Below are 18,150 nucleotides of genomic sequence, written 5' to 3' on the forward strand. Positions count from 1 at the left end.
AACTGAAAAGTTGCTCCGCATCATTGATCATCAGAGAAATGCAAACCAAAACTACAGTGAGATATCATCTCATCCCAGTTAAAATGGCTTATACCCAAAAGATAGGCAAAAACAAATGCTGGTGATGATGTTGAAAAAAGGGAACCCTTGTACACTGCTGGTGGGAACATAAATTAGTACAACCACTATGGAGAAGAGTCAGCAATCCCACTCCTAGGTATACACTCAAAAGAAAGGAAATCAGCATATTGAAGAGATATCTGCACTCCCATATGTATTGCAGCACTATTCACAATAGCCAAGATTTGGAAGCAACCTAACTGTCCATCAACAGAAGAATGGATAGAGAAAATGTGGTACATATACACAATGGAGCACTATTCAGCCATTAAAAAGAATGAGATCTAGTCATTTGCAACAATATGAATGGGACTGGAGGTCATTATGTTAAGTGAAATAAACCAGGCACAGAAAGACAAACCTTGCATGTTCTCACTTATTTGTGGAAGCTAAAAATTAAGCCAACTGAACTCATGGAAATAGAGAGTAGAATGATGGTTACCAAAAGCTGGGAAAGATAGTAGGGGAGAATGTGGGGATGGGTAATGGGTAAAAAATATAGAAAGAATGAATAGGCCTAGTGTTTGCTAGCCTAACAGGGTGACCACAGTCAGTATTAACTTAATTGTACATTTAAAAATAACTAAAAGAGTATAATTGGATTGTTTGTAACACAAAGGATAAATGTTTGATGTGATGGCTACTTCATGTACCCTAATGTGATTACCATGCATGGCATGTCTGTATCAAAATATCTCATGTAATCAATAAATAGATACACTTGTAATGTACCTACAAAAATTAAAAATAAAACATTAAAAATAATTTTTATTTCAGAGAGCTATGTCATTTTTGGTGATTTATTTATGTAATGTATAAAACAAGCATACATTTTATTTTACTTGGGTCTGTTTTTCCTAAATGTATACAGATTTACTAATCAAATAAGATAATGTTACTTATATATAATATTTAAGATTATGAAAGATGTAAATTTGTGTTCAACTGAAATTGAATCCCTGTTCTGACAAACTTTTATTTCAGCAGTAATTACATTCTGTGGTATGTTAGATTTAAGATAATCTAATTAACTTAACACACTGGTTTGATATTAAATTGAGTTCATTAATGGATAATCATTGGATACCTACGTAATTTTAATTAACATAGACTGCTTAAATATTGATTACTAAGCACAGTTTTTTGTTTTTGTTTTTTGTTTTTTTTTGAGACAGGGTCTCACTCTGTCACACAGGCTGGAGTGTGGTGGCACAATCATGGCTCACTGCAGCTACAGCCTTTCAGGCTCAGGCAATCCTCCTGCCACAGCCTCCCGAATAGCTGGGAGTATAAGCATGTGCCACTATTCCTGGTTAATTCTTTAAAAAATTATTTATAGAGACAGGGTCTTCCTATGTTGCCCAGGCTGGTCTTGAACTCCTGGGCTCAAGCAATCCTCCTATCTTGGCCTCACTAAGCAGTTTTAAGTTTATATACTGTTGCTTCTTTTTTTTTTTTTTTTTTTTTTTGAGATGGAGTCTCTCTCTGTCACCCAGGCTGGAGCGCAGTGGTGTGATCTTGACTCACTGTAACCTCCGCCTGCCGGGTTCAAGTAATTCTCCTAGCACAGCCTCCCGAGTAGCTGGGACTACAGGCATGTGCCACCACGCCCGGCTAGTTTTTTGTATTTTTAGTAGAGATGGAGTTTCACCATGTTGGTCAGGCTAGTCTTGATCTCCTGACCTCGTGATTCACCTGCCTCGGCCTCCCAAAGTGTTGGGATTACAGGCATGAGCCACCGCGCCTGGTCCTATATACTGTTGCTTCTTATTTTTATATGCTATAAAGAGACAATATCTTTGGGTCATGTTAATGGTTGTGTTCATTTTCCTCTTTAAAAGGGATGGGTGTGTACATCGAAAGTGCTACATGTGTTCATGAGCTCTGTTAATCTGCTATAATGTTTGTGAGAGATAGTTCTCAATTGCACCTCTCAAATTTTCTCTTTGAAACAGATATTATTTTGGTTAAAAGTTAAAATTAAAACAAGTGGTTGAAATTATATTATGAGCAATAGTGACAAATGGGTATATGCTTCTGCTTTTAAAGGGAAAAGTAGTTTGTTTCTAAGACAGTAGTTCTCAAACTTTCTGTTCTCAGGACCCCTTTGTACTCTGAAATATTACTAAGGACTTCCAAAGAGGTTTTCCGCATGTATGTTGTAACTATCAATACTTACCATATTATAAATTAAAACAGAAAAAATTAAATATATTTATTGATTGAATTGATTTGAGATGAATCTGTTGCATGCTGATGTCAATTTTAATAAAAATAATTTTATTTTAAAAATAAGAAGACTGCTTCACATTTTTGCGAAGTTCTCTAATGCCCAACTTAATAGAAATAATTAGACTCTACTATCTGCTTCTGCATTCAATCTATTACAGTATCACACATCATACTGCCCCTGAAAAACTACACATCTTAGTATTATAATAAAAATAGTTTTGACCTAGTGGATGCCCTGAAAGATGGTCAGTTTGTTCCAGAACATCAAAGAGCATAATGAAGGACAAACTGGGAAAGTTAAATTCTTTTGCCCTGATTTAAACCTAGGTCTGAAATAAAGCTATGCAATGTGTTAAAATTGTAGCAACGTTATCTAAATTTTGATGGGCTTGCTTCCTTAGTTTATTGATTAATGCCTTCACCACAATGCAAAAGTTATTCTTCATCTTCTGTGTAATCTGCCTAGATAGCAGATTCTGTGTTTTACAAGAATAATTCTCTGAGCTTTATGTTGTCTTTTTCTTTATTTTTGATTATTTAGTGGCAAACTAACAAAGAGCAAAGGTTCCTCACTTGTCAAAGAGCTAAAGTTCTTTACAACTGTGTTACCTCCTATGTTTATTTATTTATTTATTTATTTATTTATTTATTTATTTTTGTGATGGAATCTCACTCTGTCTCCCAGGCTGGAGTGCAGTGGCGCAATCTCGGCTCACTGCAATCTCCACCTCCCAGGTTCAAGCAATTCCCCTACCTCAGCCTCCTGAGTAGCTGGGATTACAGGCATGCACCACCACACCCAGCTAGTTTTTGTATTTTTAGTAGAGACGGGGTTTCACCATGTTGGCCAGGCTGGTTTTGAACTCCTGACTTCAGGTGATCCACCCACCTCGGCCTTCCAAAGCCCTATGTTTATTTTTAAATGTTTGATTGTCACTTTGTTTAAATAGGTAACCAAGTGTTGTTTATTGGGCACTCATGATCCTACTTATTTATTTTTATTTTTAATTCCTATAAATTTAAAGGACACAAGTTCAGTTTTGTTACATGGATACATTAAGTAGTAGTGAAGTCTGGGTATTTACTGTAACCATCACCCAAATAATGTACATTGTACCTATTAAGTAATTTCTCATCCTTTAACCCCCTCCTACCATCTCACCCATCCTAGTCTCCAGTGTCCATTATTCCACACTCTATGTCCATGTGCATACTTTATTTAGCTCCCACTTATGAGTGAGAACATGCAGTATTTGACGTTCTGGTTCTGAGTTGTTTCACTTAAGATAATGGCCTCCAGTTTCATCCACGTTACTGCAAATGACCTGATTTCATTCCAATTTTATGGCTGAGTACTATTTAATTGTGTGTATCTTCATTCCACATTTTCTTTGTCCAATCATCCATTGATGGATACGTAGGTTGACTCCATCCATATCATTGCAACTGTGAATAGTGCTGTAATAAACACATGGGTGCTGGTATCTTTTTAATATATAATTTCTTTTCCTTTGGGTAGATAGCCAGTAGTGGCATTGCTGGATTGAAAAGTCATCAGAAAAAATGCAAATTAAAACCACGATGACATATCATCTCACACCAGTCAGGATGTCCATTATTAAAATGTCAAAAAATAATGATGTTGGCAAGGATGCAGAGAAAAGGAAATGCTTTACACTGCTGGTGGGAATGTAAATCAGTAGAGCTTCCATGGACAACAGTGTGAAGATTTCTCAAAGAACTAAAAACAGAACTACCAGATCCTATTTTAATCAAGCGCCCAATTTGCCTCTAACAACTCTTGATTTTACCTTCCAAAAATTGGATCACAAATAGAGATTACTATGAACTACTGTACATCAAAAAATTAGATAACTTAGATAAAATGACAAATTCCTAAAAGCACACAAATTACTAAATTGACTTTAGAAGAAATAGAAAATCTCAACAGACCTATAACAAGTAAAGAGATTAAATAAGTAATTTAAAACCTCCCAATAAACAAAAGTCCAGGACCAGATGGCTTCACTGGTGAATTCTTCCAAACATTTAAAGAAGAATAAACAGCAGTTCTTCTCAAACTCTTCCAAATAATGGAAGAGGAGGGAATACTTCCTAACTTCTTCTATGAAGCCAGCATTACCCTGATACTAAAGCCAAATGTAGACATCACAAGAAAAGAAAATTACAAACCAATATTCTTTATGGATATCAATAAAAAAAACCCAACGAAATACTAGCAAACCAAATCTTACAGCATATTAAAGGATTATACAATCTGATTAGGTGTGATTTATCCCAAGAACGCAAGGGTGGTTCAACATAAGCAAATCAATTAATGTAATATACCATGTCAATAGAAAAAAGGAAAAAAGGTCATATTCATTGATGCAGAAAAATCATGTGATAGAATCCAAAATATTTTCAAGATAAACTAGGAATGGAAGACAATAGCCTCAACCCGATAAAGGGCATTTAAAAAAATTCCACAGTTAACATTACACTCAATGGTGGAAGCTTACCCCTAAGATCAGGAACAAGACAAGGATGCCCTCTCACTACCGCTATTCAACACTGTACAGGAAGTTTGCTATTCAACATTGTACAGGAAGTTTTAGCCAGATTAATTAGGCAACAAAGAGAAATAAAAGGCATCCAAAGTAAAAAGAAAGAAGTGTAACTCTCACTGTTCACAGATGACATGACCCTACCTATAGAAAATCCCAAAGAAACCACAAGAAAGCTACAAATTCAGCAAAGTTGCAGGTACAAGATCAACATGCAAAAATCAATTGTGTTTCTACACATCAGCAATGAACAATCTAAAGAGGAAATTAAGAAAACAATTCATTTACGATAGTATTCAAAAGAATAAATTTAGCCAAGAAGGTGGAAGATCTGTACAATGATTACTATAACACACTGATGAAAGACATTAAAGAAGACCTAAATAAATGAAAAGACAGCCTACATTTTATGGATTGGAAGACTTAATATTGTTAAGATGTCAACACTTCAAAACTTATATTACACAAAGCAATCCCTATCAAAATTCCACCAGCCTCTTTTTACAGAAATGAAAAAGTCAATTCTCAAATTTATATGGAATTGTAACGTGCCCCAATAGTTCAAAACGAATCTTGAAAAAGAACAAAGCTGGAGGGCCAACACTTCTCTGTTTCAAAGCTTATTACAAAGCTACAGTAATAAAACAGTGTGGTACTACCATACAGATAGACATATAGACCAACAGAATAGAACTGAGAGTTAAGAAATAAACCCATACATCTATGGCAGACTGATTTTCAACAAGGGTGTCAAGACCATTACATGGGACAAAGAATAGACTCTTCAGGCTGGGTGTGGTGGCTTACATCTGTAATCCCAGCACTTTGGGAGGCCGAGGTGGGTGGATCACCTGAGGTCAGGAGTTCGAGACCAGCCTGACCAACATCGTGAAACCCTACCTCTACTAAAGATACAAAATTAGCCAGGCATGGTGGTGCATGCCTGTAATCCCAGCTACTTGGGAGACTGAGGGAGAAGAATCGCTTGAACCAGGGAGGAGGAGGTTGTAGTGAGCCAAGGTTGTGCCATTGCACTCCAGCCTGGGCAACAAGCAAAACTCCATCTCAAAACAAACAAACAAACAAACAAAAAATAATAGTCTCTTCAACAAATGGCGTGGTGGCAACTGGATTTCCACAGGCAAAAGAATGAAGTTGGATGCCTACTATACCATTGAATACAAAAATGAACTCAAAATGGATCAATTGCCCAAACATATAAGCTAAAATCATAAAACTCTTAGAAGAATATATAGGAATAAATCTTCATGACTTTGGATTTGGCAATGGATTCTTTGACATGACACTGAAAGCACAAGCAACAAAAGAAAAGGTAGATAAATTGGACTTCATCAAAGTTAAAAACTTTTCTACATCAAAGGACATTATCAACAAAGTGAAAAGAAAACATACAGGAGAAAATATTTGCAAATCATATACCTGATAAGGGTTTAACATACAGAATATATAAAGAAATCCTAAAACTCAACACCAAAAATCAACCCAATTTTAAATACGGGCAAGGAACTTGAATAGACAAGTCCTTTCCCTCCCTCAAAGATGAAATACAAATAACCAATAAAGACATGAAAAGATGCTCAACATCTTTAGTCATTAGAGAAATACTAATCAAAACCATGAGATACTATTTAACCTACTAGAATAGCTATAATAATAAAAAATGGAAAACAACAAGTGTTGGCAAGGAGGTGGAGAAATTAAGATACATTTCCTGGTGGGAATGTAAAATGGTGAGAATGGACTAATACAGTAAATTGGTACCAGTAGAGTGAGGTACTGCTATAAAGAGACCCAAAAATGTGGAAGTGACTTTGGAACTGGGTGACAGGTAAGAGGTTGGAACACTTTGGAGGGTTTAGAGGACAGGAAGATCTGGGAAAGTCTGGAACTTCCTAGAGACTTGTTGAATGGTTTTGGCCAAAATGCTTATAGTGATATGGACAATGAAGCCCAGGCTGACATAATTTCACATGGAGATGAGGAACTTCTCGGGAACTGGAGCAAAGGTCACTCTTGCTATGCTTTAGCAAAGAGACTGGTGGCATTTTGCCTCTGCCCTAGAGACCTATAGAACTATGAACTTGAGAGAGATGATCTGAAATTGGAACTTATGTTTAAAAGGGAAGCAGAGCATAAAAGTTTGGAAAATTTTCAGCCTGACAATGCAACTGAAAAGAGAAACCCATTTTCTGGGGAGAAATTCAAGCTGGCTGCAGATATTTGCATAAGTAATGAGGAGCCCAATGTTAATCACAAAGGCAATAGGGAAAATGTCTCCAGGGCATGTCAGAGACCTTCAAGGCAGCTCCTCCCATCACAGGTCTGGAGGCCTAGGAGGGAAAAATGGTTTCCTGGGCCAGGCCCAGGGCTTCTCTGCTTTGTGTACTCTTGGAACTGTGACTTTTAGCCACATCCTAGCCATGGCTAAAAGGGGCCAAGGTACAGCTCAGGCCACTGCTTCAGAGGGTGCAAGCCCCAAGCCTTGGTGTCTTTCATGTGGTGTTGTGCCTGTGGGTACACAGAAGTCAAGAATTGAGGTTTGGGAATTTCTACCTAGATTTCAGAGGATGTATGGAAACAAATGGGTGTCCATGGAGAAGTTTGTTGCAGGGGTGGAGTCCTCATGGAGAACCTCTGCTAGGGTAGTGAGGAAGGGAAATGTGGGGTTGGAGCCCCCACACAGAGTCCCCACTGGGGCACTACCTGGTGGAGCTGTGAGAAGAGGGCCACCATCCTCCAGACCCCAGAATGGTAGATCCACTGACAGCTTGCACTGTGCACCCAGAAAAGCCACAGACACTCAATGCCAGCCCATGAAAGCAACCAGAGGGAGGCTGTACCCTGCAAAGCCACAGAGGCAGAGCTGCCCAAGATGATGGGAACCCACCTCTTGCATCAGCATGACCTGTATGTGAGACATGGAGTCAAAGGAGATCATTTTGGAGCTTTAAGATTTGATGCCCTGCTGGATTTCAGATTTGCATGGGGCCTGTAGCCTCTTTGTTTTGGCCAATTTCTCCCATTTGGAATGGGTGTATTTACCCAATATCTGCTCCCCCATTTTATCTAGGAAGTAACTAACTTGGTTTTGCTGTTACAGGTGGAAGGGACTTGCCTTGTCTCAGATGAGACTTTGAACATGGACTTATGGGTTAATGCTGGAATGAATTAAGACTTTGGGGGACTGTTGGGAAGGCATGATTGGTTTTGAAATGTGAAAGGCACATGAGATTTGCGAGGGTCCGGGGTGGAATGATATGGTTAGGCTTTGTGTCTCCACCCAAATCTCATCTTGAATTGTAATCCCCATAATTCCCATGTGTTAAGGGAGAGACTGGGTGGAGGTGATTGAATCACAAGGGCAGTTTCCCTCTTGCCCTTCTCATGATAGTGAGTTCTCATGAGATCTGATGGTTTTATAAGGGACTCTTCCCCTTCACTAGGCACTTCTCCTTCCCATCACTTTGTGAAGAAGGTGCCTTGCTTCCCCTTTGCCTTCTGCCATGATTCTAAGTTTCCTGAGGCCTCCCCAGCCATGCTGAACTGTGAGTCAATTAAACCTCTTTCCTTTATAAATTACCCAGTCTCAGGCAGTTCTTTATAGCAGTATGAAAATGGACTAATACACCATATGATGGAATAGAATTCAGCCTTAAAATGGAAGGGAATTTTGACACATGCTATGACATGGACAAATCTTGAATACATTATGCTAAGTGAAATAAGCCAGTTACAAAAGGACAAATATTGTGTGATTCACTTAAAGGAAATATCTCGGGCTGGGCATGGTGGTTCACACTTGTAATCCCAACACTTAAGGAGGTCAAGGTGGGAGGACAGCTTGAGCGCAGGGTTCAAGGCTGCAGTGAGCTATGATTGTGCCACTGCACTCCATCCTAGGCAACAGACCAAAACCCCAACTCAAAAAAAAAAAAGAAAGAAATATCTAGAATAGGCAAATTCACAGAGGCAGTAAGCATATGAGAGGTTACCAGGGGCTGGAGAAAGGGGGAATGGGGAAATTATTCTTTAATGGATACAGAGTTTCTGTTTGGGATGATGAAAAAATTTGAAAATAGATAGTGGTAATGGTTGTACAACTGTACACTTAAAAATGGTTAAAATAGCATATTTTATGTTATATATATTTTACCATAAAACTTTCATGAAATAATGTACTGTTTTCCAATAGGAAATTTTACTTTCCTTCATTCTGATATTAGTCACCTTAATTAACTACAGCCATTAAATCTCTATAATGTATAGACAGTTAAAAAAGACTCTGAAGATTGCCTGAAGTCTATATATAGACTATACAGATACACATATATATGTATATAGTCTATATATAGACTATATAGATACACATATATATGTATATAGTCTATCTGTGTGTATAAAAATATACTTAGACTGTATATATGTATATGTAGAGAGACATTTATCTCTATCTCACTATATCTCTCTATCTATCTATAGTCTAGTTGTATTCCTAAAAAAGATGAAATTCATTTTTTTGGTGGACAGTTAGCATTCTGACACACTTTTTTATTTTTTATTTTTTTGGAAACAGTGTCTTGTTGTGCTGCCCAGGCTGGAGCGCAGTGGACAATCTAGGCTCACTGCAAACTCCGCCTGCGGGGTTCAAGCGATTCTCGTGTCTCAGGCTCCCGAGTAGCTGAGATTATGGGCACATGCCACCATATTTGGCTAGTTTTTGTATTTTTAGTAGAGATGGGGTTTCATCATGTTGGCAGGGTGGTCTCGAATTCCTGGCCTCATGTGATCCACCCACCTCGGCCTCCCAAGGTACTGGGATTACAGGCATGAGCCACTGCATACTTGCTTAAAGAAAAGTTACGGAAGCAATGAATTTTGCTCTGAGCACTGCTTTAGCACTTTAAATTCTACTATGAGTTATTTTCATTACCATTAGATCCTAGTATACTGTAGTTTGGGTTTTTAAAAAATGTCCAGGTGGTAGGGTTTTTCAAAAAATTATTCCAATATTAATCTCTAGTTTTTGCACTGTGATCAGACGATGTTGTCTGTTTTATTTACATGTCTTAGAATTTATTCAGGTCTTCATTGACATCAATTTTGTAAAACTTCAAAAGGCACACGAAAAGATGATATGTTTTCTGTTCTCAGGATACACAGTATATTTTCAGGCTACAGAGTTTACTTCCATTAAATCTTCTATAATAAGTATTTTATTTGGGTTTTCTCTATCTTTACTTTTTGTTGTTTTTATTCATTTAAGTGACTGTCATAGACTAAGAGAAGTAAATTAAATTTTATGTATTTATGTTCTTCCTTATAATTCCTATAATTTGATACTCAAACTGTCAAAGACATAACACACAAGCAAAAACAAAGTGACAGACCAATAATTTCTAAATGTTGGAAAACAGAATTCATCAACATATTAAAATAATAACATACTATGACCAAACAGGGTTTTTCCAGGAATGAAATGATGACTTAATTTTATAAAATCTATTATTATAGCTCAATATATTAATAGTTCAAAAGAGGAAAATATGACTATCTCCATAAAGTCTGAAAAAGTATGTAATTCAATTGAATATCCATTGATTTTAACAAATTCTGAAACAGGGACAGAAAAACACATTGTAAAAACTTCAGTCTAGACCTAAAAGCCAATACCACATTTAATGAGGCAATAGTATCAAGATATTATATAACTTCCAAAGGCTTACTACTGTTTAGATTATTTTATTTGTTTATTTTGAGACAGAGTTTCGCTCTTGTTGCCCAGGCTGGAGTGCAATGGTGTGATCTTGGCTCACTGCAACCCCTGCCTCCTGGGTTCAAGAGATTCAAGGATGCCTCAGCCTCCTGAGTAGCTGGGATTACAGGCATGAGCCACCGTGCCTGGCTAACTTTGTATTTTTGGTAGAGACGGGGTTTCTCCATGTTGGTCAGGCTGGCCTCAAACTCCTAACCTCAGGTGATCTGCCCGCCTCGGCCTCTCAAAGTGCTGGGATTACAGGCGTAAGCCACCGCACCCAGCCTATTTAGATAATTTTATAACAAAATATTAGCAGTATCTGTTATCTTGATCGTGAAGACTAGCCTACATTTAGTCAAAGTTAAAGCTTGATTAAATTAGACATTAAATCTAGTGATCTAAGATTAATAATATTATGTTAAACAATAATAAAATATTTAATGGTGTACTTGCATATAAAGCAAAGTAAAAAATATTCTTAATCTAAGTAGGGTGTTACAGAGTCAATACTGATATAGAGTGGGGAAAAAATCAGCTCTTAAAGAATCATTTGGGCTGGGAGTGGTGGCTCACACCTGTAATCCCAGTACTTTGGGAGGCGGAGGTGGGCAGATCACTTGAGGTCAGGAGTTCAAGACCAGCCTGGCCAACATGGTGAAACCCTATCTCTACCAAAAAGTACAAAAGTTTAGCGAGGCATTGTAGTGCATGCCTGTATTCCCAGCTACTCAGGAGGCTGAGGTGGGAGAATTGCTTGAACCCAGAAGGCAGAGGTTGCAGTGAGCCGAGATCACGTCACTGCACTCCAGCCTGGGTGACACAGTGAGACCCTGTCTCAAAAAAACAAAACAAAACAACAGAAAAAAAAACATTTGACTGGTTATCAAGTATTGCAGTGGCACAAATTTCTGGTGACAAAAGACTTGTTTATTCAGATTCTAAGCTCCTTTCAAACTGTGTTACCAAACTTCCAGTGCTTACTGTACCTGTTTGTTTCAGGAAATTCTGGATGTCATTGCATGTCTGGATCTCCTCAAGTGCACGACTCAGGAACATGGTCTGTTTGGCAACAATGCAACAAGATAATTCGTCCCAACAAAAAAGAACTTTAAGCAAATTAATATAATCTCATATCATTTTCATTAAAAACAGGTAAAAATAAATTAATAGAAAAATGATAGTTTAAACTGAACATTTTGGAGTTTATATAGAAATATTAGCCTCTATTTGCACATTTCCTTATTGTTTCAGAAAAATGAGGATTAAATAGAAAATCTTGAGCATTATCAATTTCTTCAACAATCTAGAACAGAAGAGAAACACTTCTAGAATGGTTGTGTGAGGAGCTCCATGGATCCTCTCCTCAGCAAAACAATCATCATAACTAGTGAAAATTAGAAAACATAATCATGTAAAGGCTCAGGAAATTGCCCCGAGGGTATAGAGAAAATGAAGAAACATTTATTCCAGGAAATCTACTAAGTCTTAGTAAGAACAGTAGGAGCCTGTGACATTTAAGCTATGATTCACTCACCATCCGCCAGCTCAGTGTGATGTAAGTACTACCTTAGATGGGTGTGGCCAAGAAGATAGGACTCTCTCTACCTCCAGTTTCTGGGCTAGGGATTCTCTGAAGGGCCAGAATGCTGGCACTTCTCATCCCCCAGATCTCTATTGTAGAAGCTGCATTATAAACAAGCATAGCTCAGAGGCCTAGAACTCTCTTTCTCTACCCAGCCTCTATTTGTAAGGCAAAAGCTCTATCCCAGGCATTGCAAGCTCAGGATCCTGGGTCTCAATCTCATCTCATCTCAGCTCTCTCATCTCAACTACTTATAGGATAGAGTGTCCATGCTGGGAGCAGCAAGCCAAGAATATCAGGGACTACAACTCTTGCCCAGTCTTCCACTCATACAGTTGGATTGTCACTCTGACAGAAGTGGGCCACTGTCCCTGCCCCTAGCTCCAAAACAGTGGTTCAGTTTCTGCCCAGTAGGAGAGGCAGATCTATAGCACTCCCTAAAGGAAATGACTTTAATTGGAACAGAGCGTGGGGAAGTTCAAGTCTAAGGACACTGTAAAAAATCATGGAGATTTTGGTAGTGAGCAATTAAGAGGAGATTGGTAGCTCAATGATATTAAGAAGAAAATAATAGACCAACTAGAAGTTTATAGAGAGAAGTATGTGAAGAGACAGCTAAAAAGATTTCTATTCCTTCAAAGGGGTCTTATTTTAATTAGAAGAGGCTGTGGGGCAATTTATGCACAAGAGCATTTTAACACACACACACACACACACACACACACGCACACACAGTAATCACCTAGCAATTAGTCAAGACTAACAGCTGGATGTGCTACCAATAGAAGAAGGTCATCTAGAAGCTTAAGAGGTCAGATCAGGAAAAGAGTAATAAAGAACCCTCCTAAAATCACTGTCATCCTTTACCAGAGGGAGGTATAAGCAGTCTTTGCACAGGCAAAGACTGTGCCTTCCAAGGAGTGACATCAGAATCTATGTACCATGGGGAAAATAGACTTCACTATTTCCCTATAGCTAATTCACTAAACAAATAAAGAAGCAAACATTAACATCCACAAACCCCATGGAGAGATCAGTACCCAAAGATACTACAACATATTATCTAAAACGTCCAGTTTTCAACAGAAAATTACAAGATATGCAAAGAGACAGGAAAGTGTGACTTCTACATAGGAAAAAAGCAGGTAACAGGAACTGATTTTGAAAAGGCCCAGATGTTAAACTTAATAGACACAGAATTCAAAGCAGCTATTTTAAATGTATTCAAATAACTAAATGAAACCACACTTAAAGAAAGAAAGTATGATAAAAATGTTCATCAAAAATGAATCTCAATAAAAGGATAAAAATTATAAAAATCAGATGGAAATTCTGGAGTTGAAAGCTACAATAAATGAAATTTTAAAACTCACTAGACGGTATCAATATTAGGTTTGACTTAGCAGAGGAAGCAATCAGTAAACTTGAAGATAGATTAGTAGAGATTACGAAATATGAGAGAATGAAAAAGAAAAAAAATAAACCAAGCCTCAGTAAAACATGGGACACCATTAGGCACACCAATATACCCATAATGGGATTACCAAAAGAAAAGGAGAGAAAAAGAGAAAAAATATTTTAAATAAATGGCTGAAAATTCCCTAAGTTTGATGAAAAACAATAATCTACACACTCAAGAAGCCCAAAAAACTCTAGGTGGGATCAAGAAACACAAAGATATCCAACCAAGATACATTACAAAATGGTAAAAGACAAAGAAAAATTTGAAAGTAGCAAGAGAAACATGACTCGCCACATGTAAGGGTGATTAAGATTAATAGCTGATTTCTCATTAAAAACAATAAAGGCCAGAAGGCAGTGGGACAACATATCCAAAGTGATCAAAGAAAAATAAAATTCTACTAATAATCTAATACCTAGCAAAACCATTATTCAGAGAAGGTGAAATAAAGATGTCCCTGGATAAACAAGAGCTGAGAGAATTCGTTGCTAAGAGACAATCTTTCAGGCTGAAAAGCAAGTAATGCCAGACAGTAATTTGAATCCAGATGAAAAAACAAAGAGCACTGATAGCATTAATTATATAATCATAAAAAATAGTATTAATATAAATGTATATTTCTTCTCTTGTTTTAAAAAACAATATATATATATACACATATATGTGAATATATATTTGTATTGTTGGGCCTCTGACATATAGAAATGAAATATATTTGACAATAACAGCACAAGAGGCAGGTGGGAAGAAAGTTGTTTTGGAGTAAGAAAATGAGACTGATATGGTTTGGCTGTGTCCCCACACAAATATCATCTTGAATTGTAGTTCCCATAATCCCCATCTGTGGTGGGAAGGACCCAGTGGGAGGTAATTGAATCATGGGGGCAGTTTCCCCCATGCTATTCTTGTGATAGTAAATTCTCACAAGATCTGATGGTTCTGTAAGCGGCTTCCCACTTCACTCGGCTTTCATTCTCTTTCCTGCTACCCTGTGAAGAGGTGCCTTCCATCATGATTCTATGTTTCGTGAGCCCTCCCCAGCCATGTGGAACTATGAGTCAATTAAACTGCTTTCCTTTATAAATTACCCAGTCTCAGGTATTTCGTCATAGTGTGTGAGAGAACAGACTAATCCAGAGACCATATAGTAACTCTAATCTACAGGAAAAAATGAGGAAAAGCATAAAAGGTAAGTAAGATGCTTAATATAAGAAACCATAATATATACTTTCTTCTCTAAGTTTCTTTATTTTTGAGACAGAGAATTTCGCTCTTGTTGCCCAGGCTGGAGCGCAATGGCGTGATCTTGGCTCATTGCAACCTCCGCCTGCTGGATTCAAGTGATTCTCCTGCCTTAGCCTCCTGAGTAGCTGGGATTATAGGCACCTGCCACCATGCCCAGCTAATTTTTTGTGTATTTTTAGTAGAGATGGGGTTTCACCATGTTGGCCAGGCTGATTTTGAACTCCTGACCTCAAGTGATCTGCCCACCTCGGCCTCCCAAAGTGCTAGGTTTACAGGTGTGAGCTACCACACCCGGCCTCTTCTCTGAGTTTCTTTAAAATACTTAAAATTCTATACAGTGATACTATAAGATGTATTGCTGTGTTTGGAGCATATATAGATGTAATGTGTATAACAAAATAGCATAAAAAAAGAGGAGAGAACAGAGCTAATAGGAATAGCATTTCTATATCTCACTGAAATTGGGTTTATAACCTGATGTAGATTCTGATAAATTAAGATCTATATTGTAAGCCCCAGAGTGACCACTAAGAAAATAACTCAAATATTGTGTAAAAATCATTAAAAGAACAAAAATGTTACATTAGAAAACATTCACTTAATGCAAAAGAAAAGAGTAAAGGAGAAAATCAGGAATAAAAAATACATGAGATATATAGAAACCAAAAAGTAAAGTGGCAGAAGTAAATTCAACCATAAAAATAGTAACATTAAATGTGACTGCATTAAACAACCCAATAAAAGACAAAGATTATCATATTGAAACAAAGATGACCCAACTACATTCTATCTACAAGAGACACATATTAGGTTCAGAGACAAATAAATAGGTTGATTGTGAAAGGATGGAGAAAGTTATGTTATGGAAATATTGACCATAAGAATGTTAGGGTGACACGACTAATATAAGACAAAAATAGACTCTAAAACAAAAAAAATTACAAGGGACAAAGAGAAAAATTTTATAATGTTAAAAGGGCCAATTCACTGGAAATGTATAGCAATTATAAACATATATGACCTAACAACAGAGCCCCCAAAATATAAAGAAAAACTGGATAGAATTGAAGAAAGAAATAGATAATTCAACTTTTATTAGTTGGAGACTTCAATAGCCCACTTTAAGTAATGAATAGAATAAGTAGGCAGAAAACCATCAAGGATGTAGAACATTTGAACAACACTATCAACCTACTAGACCTAAGAGCCTTAAACATTTCACTAACCCAAGTAGAATGTACATTCTTCTAAGGACACAAGCATGGCACTTTCTGTAGGATAGCTCACATGCTAGGCCATAACACAAACTTCAAATAAATTTAAAATAATTGAAGTCACGAGCCAAGATGGCGGAATAGGAACAGCTCCCGTCTACAGCTCCCAGCGTGAGCGACACAGAAGACGGGTGATTTCTGCATTTCCGTTTGAGGTACCGGGTTCATCTCACTAGGGAGTGCCAAACAGTGGGTGCAGGACAGTCAGTGCAGTGCACTGTGCGCGAGCCGAAGCAGGGCGAGGCATTGCCTCACTCGGGAAGTGCAAGGGGTCAGGGAGTTCCCTTTCCTAGTCAAAGAAAGGGGTAACAGACAGCACCTGGAAAATCGGGTCAGTCCCACCCTAATATTGCACTTTTCCAACGGGCTTGGAAAACAGCACAGCAGGAGATTGTGTCCCACACCTGGCTCGGAGGTTCCTATGCCCACGGAGTCTCACTGATTGCTAGCACAGCAGTCTGAGATCAAACTGCAAGGCAGCAGCGAGGCTGAGGGAGGGGTGCCCGCCATTGCCCAGGCTTACTTAGGTAAACAAAGAAGCCAGGAAGCTCGAACTGGGTGGAGCGCACCACAGCTTAAGGAGGCCTTCCTGGCTCTGTAGGCTCCACCTCTGGGGGCAGGGCACAGACAAACAAAAAGTCAGCAGGAACCTCTGCAGACTTAAATGTCCCTGTCTGACAGCTTTGAAGAGAGCAGTGGTTCTCCCAGCCTGCAGCTGGAGATCTGAGAATGGACAGACTGCCTCCTAAAGTGGGTCCCTGACCCCCAAGCAGCCTAACTGGGAGGCACCCCCCAGTAGGGACAGACTGACACCTCACTCGGCCAGGTACTCCTCTGAGACAAAACTTCCAGAGGAACTATCAGACAGCTGAATTTGTGGTCTCACGAAAATCTGCCGTTCTGCAGCCACCGCTGCTGACACCCAGCCAAAGAGCGTCTGGAGTGGACCTCTAGCAAACTCCAACAGACTTGCAGCTGAGGGTCCTGTCTGGTAGAAGGAAAACTAACAAACAGAAAGGACATCCACACCAAAACCCCATCTGTACATCACCATCATCAAAGACCAAAAGTAGATAAAACCACAAAGATGGGGAGAAAACAGAGCAGAAAAACTGGAAACTCTAAAAAGCAGAGCACCTCTCCTCCTCCAAAGGAACGCAGTTCCTCACCAGCAACGGAACAAAGCTGGACGGAGAATGACTTTGACGAGTTGAGAGAAGAAGGCTTCAGACTATAAAACTACTCTGAGCTACGGGAGGAAATTCAAAACAATAGCAAAGAAGTTAAAAACTTTGAAAAAAATTAGATGAATGGATAACTAGAATAACCAATGAAGAGAAGGGCTTAAAGGAGCTGATGGAGCTGAAAGCCAAGTTTTGAGAACCATGCGAAGATTGCAGAAGCCTCGGTAGCCGATGCGATCAACTGGAAGAAAGGGTATCAGTGATGGAAGTTGAAATGAATGAAATGAAGCGAGAAGGGAAGTTTACAGAAAAAAGAATAAAAAGAAATGAACAAAGCCTCCAAGAAATTTGGGACTATGTGAAAAGACCAAACTTACGTCTGATTGGTGTACCTGAAAATGACGGGGAGAATGGAACCAAGTTGGAAAACAGTCTGCAAGATATTATCCAGGAGAACTTCCCAAATCTAGCAAGGCAGGCCAACATTCAGATTCAGGAAATACAGAGAACGCCACAAAGATACTCCTCGAGAAGAGCAACTCCAAGACACATAATTGTCAGATTCACCAAAGTTGAAATGAAGGAAAAAATGTTAAGGGTGGCCAGAAAGGTCGGGTTACACACAAAGGGAAGCCCATCAGACTAACAGCTGATCTCTCGGCAGAAACTCTACAAGCCAGAAGAGAGTGGGGGCCGATATTCAACATT

The 18,150-nt window shown here is 38.4% G+C and overlaps 1 protein-coding gene across 1 annotated transcript in view; it reads right to left on the reverse strand.

Moving 5' to 3' along the window:
• Positions 1 to 18,150, reverse strand: part of TEX11 (testis expressed 11) — a 404,765-nt gene that overhangs the window by 49,087 nt on the left and 337,528 nt on the right. The window contains exon 25 of the mRNA XM_003272686.3: positions 11,682 to 11,754. Coding sequence (XP_003272734.1) covers positions 11,682 to 11,754 — 73 coding nt within the window. The remainder of the gene's footprint in view (positions 1 to 11,681; positions 11,755 to 18,150) is intronic.

This window comes from Nomascus leucogenys, chromosome X (genome assembly GCF_006542625.1).
Source record: "Nomascus leucogenys isolate Asia chromosome X, Asia_NLE_v1, whole genome shotgun sequence".
Taxonomy (NCBI): Eukaryota; Metazoa; Chordata; class Mammalia; order Primates; family Hylobatidae; genus Nomascus; species Nomascus leucogenys.